Here is a 3,169-nt window from a genome sequence, read left to right as displayed (position 1 = left end):
GGGAGGTCGGAGGGGGAAATGGGGACCAGCGCGGAGACTGGCTGAGGGGAGAGGTGGTTTGGGAGGCTGGAGGTGGAATGGGTGGGCTTTGGGGCGGTGGTGCTGAGCTCTGCTCTCTCCTAGATGGAGATGGACGATGGGAAAGGCGGCACAGGGCTCCGGCAGTACTACCTGTCCAAGATCGAGGAGCTGCAGGTGAGCTAGTCCTGGCTGCCCGGGAGATGCCCAGCTTGCCCCAGAACGGCATCACCGTGGTTCCAGACAGGGCTTTGTGGCCGTGTCCGTATGCCTGCCCTTACCTCGAGAGCACCTGCAGGTTTTCCTGCACTGCAGGTGCCCAGTTCTGGACACAGCAGTGCCCCAGTGTGGTGTCTACAAGCACAGAATCACAGAATGTTAGAGATCGGAAGGGACCTCGAAAGATCATCTAGTCCAATCCCCCTGCCGGAGCAGGACACCTAGATCAGATCACACAGGAGCGCATCCAGGCGGGCTTTGAGTGTCTCCAGAGAAGGAGACTCCACAACCTCTCTGGGCAGCCTGTTCCAGTGCTCTGTCACCGTGAAGAAGTTTTTTCTCATATTCAAGTGGAACCTCCTATGTTCAAGCTTGAACCCCTTGCCCCTTGTCCTATCACTGGATGTAACAGAGAAGAGCCTGGCTCCATCCTCCTGACATTCACCCTTTACATATTTATAAACATTGATTAGGTCACCCCTCAGTCTCCTCTTTTCCAGGCTACAGAGACCCAGCTCCCTCAGCCTTTCCTCATAAGGGAGATGCTCCATTCCCTTCATCATCTTTGTGGCTCTGCGCTGGACTCTCTCTAGCAGTTCCCTGTCCCTCTTGAACTGAGGGGCCCAGAACTGGACACAATATTCCAGATGCGGTCTCACCAGGGGAGAACCTCTCTCGACCTACTGACCACAACCCAACCTTTGGGTGGTGGGGGTATGTGAGATGAGTCTCAGTCCTCCGAGCTGACAGCGCTGCTGTGTGTGTGGGAGGTGTTGCCCAGCCCTTGGCAGAGGGGTTTGTCCCCCTCCCTGTCTCATTGTGCTGGTGCCCACGCTGGGTTTGATGTGAGTGCTGGAAAGGACACTGAGGGCTCAGCAAAGCTTTTCTCCCAACAGCTCATCGTGAACGAGAAGAGCCAGAACCTGCGGCGCCTGCAAGCACAGAGAAATGAGTTGAACGCTAAGGGTACGGCTCGGGTCCTCTCATCTTCGCTGATGTCTCCCTCTCTGCAGTGCGCCTGCGGCGGGAGGAGCTGCAGCTGCTGCAGGAGCAGGGCTCTTACGTGGGAGAAGTGGTGAGAGCCATGGACAAGAAGAAAGTTCTGGTCAAGGTACGAGGCTGAGCTGTCCCGAGGGTGACCGGGGCTGGGACAGAGCAGGGGGGAGCGGGGTGAGGTCCAACAGTCCCTCCCTTGACCCTGTGGAGGTTGGAGCGCGCCTGCGGCGGGAGGAGCTGCAGCTGCTGCAGGAGCAGGGCTCTTACGTGGGAGAAGTGGTGAGAGCCATGGACAAGAAGAAAGTTCTGGTCAAGGTACGAGGCTGAGCTGTCCCGAGGGTGACCGGGGCTGGGACAGAGCAGGGGGGAGCGGGGTGAGGTCCAACAGTCCCTCCCTTGACCCTGTGGAGGTTGGAGCAAATTTGGGCCCCAGCTCTGTGGGGGTGTAGCAGCTAAAAGACGTGAAGCGAGAGCTCTTGCTGCAGAGGAGCTCATTGCAGCAGCGCTCCTGGGCCCACACCAGCCCTGGGCTTGTGGGAGGCAGCTGGCTTAGGGCTTTGTAGGGGCAGGAGGGGTTGCAGGGTGTTTGGGGGCAGCTGAATTCTCTGGCTCCTTCCCTCCGAGCAGCCAGTGTGAATATCGGGCACATGACAGGGGACTTCTCAAAGAAATAACTCTCATGGTGACAACTGCTGCCTTCCAGGTGCACCCAGAAGGGAAGTTTGTGGTGGACGTGGACAAGAACATTGATATTAACGACGTGAGTGTCCTGGGGCCATGGGAAGGGACACAACCGCTCTCTCCGGGCAGCCTGGCACTGCCTGGCCCCTTCTCTGCCACAGGGGTGCTGAGCTCCCCTCTGCTCTTGCCACAGGTGACCCCAAACTGCCGCGTGGCCTTGCGCAACGACAGCTACACGCTGCACAAGATCCTGCCCAACAAAGTGGATCCTCTCGTGTCCCTCATGATGGTGGAGAAGGTTCCCGATTCCACTTACGAGATGATCGGGGGCTTGGACAAGCAGATAAAGGAGATCAAGGAGGTGATCGAGCTGCCGGTCAAGCACCCTGAGCTCTTCGAGGCGCTGGGGATCGCCCAGCCCAAGGCAAGTGCTGCTGTGGTGGGTCTCTGGTGGGGGTCAGCGTTTGGGTGTTCTGCGGTGTCACTGTCATATGGCTTCTGTCACTCCTGGGGGCTCCCTGCTTGGGCAAGGACGGGGGTGCTGAGCTTTCCCCGTGGCCGTTGCAGGGTGTGCTGCTCTACGGACCCCCCGGCACGGGCAAGACCTTGCTGGCCAGGGCTGTGGCCCACCACACTGACTGCACCTTCATCCGCGTCTCGGGCTCTGAGCTGGTGCAGAAGTTCATCGGCGAAGGTAAAAGGACGCGGGGGGAAATGGCCGCTTGCACCCACGCGAGCCGCAGCCCCGGCGAAGGCTCTCAGGGTGCTGGGTGGCCCCGGGACTGGCCCCTGGCAAGGTGGCCAGGGCAGGCACAAGCCCTGTGGCCGTGCTGGTGCCAGGTTTCAGCTCTCTGCTCCCCGCAGGTGCCCGCATGGTGCGGGAACTGTTCGTGATGGCCCGGGAACATGCCCCCTCCATCATCTTCATGGTATGGATGAGATTGATTCCATCGGCTCCTCCCGCCTGGAGGGGGGCTCAGGCGGGGACAGCGAGGTGCAGCGCACGATGCTGGAGCTCCTCAACCAGCTCGATGGCTTTGAAGCCACCAAGAACATCAAGGTAGGACGGTGCCGTCCCTGCTGGGGGCTGGGGCAGTGTCCTGCTGGCCCTGTGGTGGCAGCGGGGGAGCCCGGAGTGGTGACAGTTGTTCTCCCCATGCAGGTGATCATGGCCACCAACCGCATCGACATCCTGGACTCTGCTCTGCTGCGCCCTGGCCGCATTGACAGGAAAATCGAGTTCCCTCCTCCCAAT

At 60.0% G+C, this 3,169-nt stretch overlaps 1 protein-coding gene across 1 annotated transcript in view; it reads left to right on the top strand.

The window, feature by feature from the left end:
- Positions 1-105: 105 nt before the first annotated feature.
- The window catches only part of PSMC5 (proteasome (prosome, macropain) 26S subunit, ATPase, 5), a gene marked incomplete at its 3' end in the record, with an annotated part of 3,485 nt that continues 421 nt past the window's right edge, over positions 106-3,169 (top strand). The window contains 9 exon segments of the mRNA XM_010084640.1: positions 106-195; positions 1,134-1,203; positions 1,251-1,348; positions 1,937-1,993; positions 2,108-2,338; positions 2,482-2,608; positions 2,779-2,843; positions 2,846-2,974; positions 3,077-3,169. The exon segment at positions 3,077-3,169 is cut by the window's right edge and continues 1 nt beyond it. Coding sequence (XP_010082942.1) covers positions 124-195; positions 1,134-1,203; positions 1,251-1,348; positions 1,937-1,993; positions 2,108-2,338; positions 2,482-2,608; positions 2,779-2,843; positions 2,846-2,974; positions 3,077-3,169 — 942 coding nt within the window.

The sequence above is a fragment of the Pterocles gutturalis genome, unplaced genomic scaffold (genome assembly GCF_000699245.1).
Source record: "Pterocles gutturalis isolate BGI_N339 unplaced genomic scaffold, ASM69924v1 scaffold5360, whole genome shotgun sequence".
Taxonomy (NCBI): domain Eukaryota; kingdom Metazoa; phylum Chordata; class Aves; order Pterocliformes; family Pteroclidae; genus Pterocles; species Pterocles gutturalis.
Note: the sequence above shows the minus strand (reverse complement) of the source record. Positions and strands in the feature narration are given on the sequence as shown.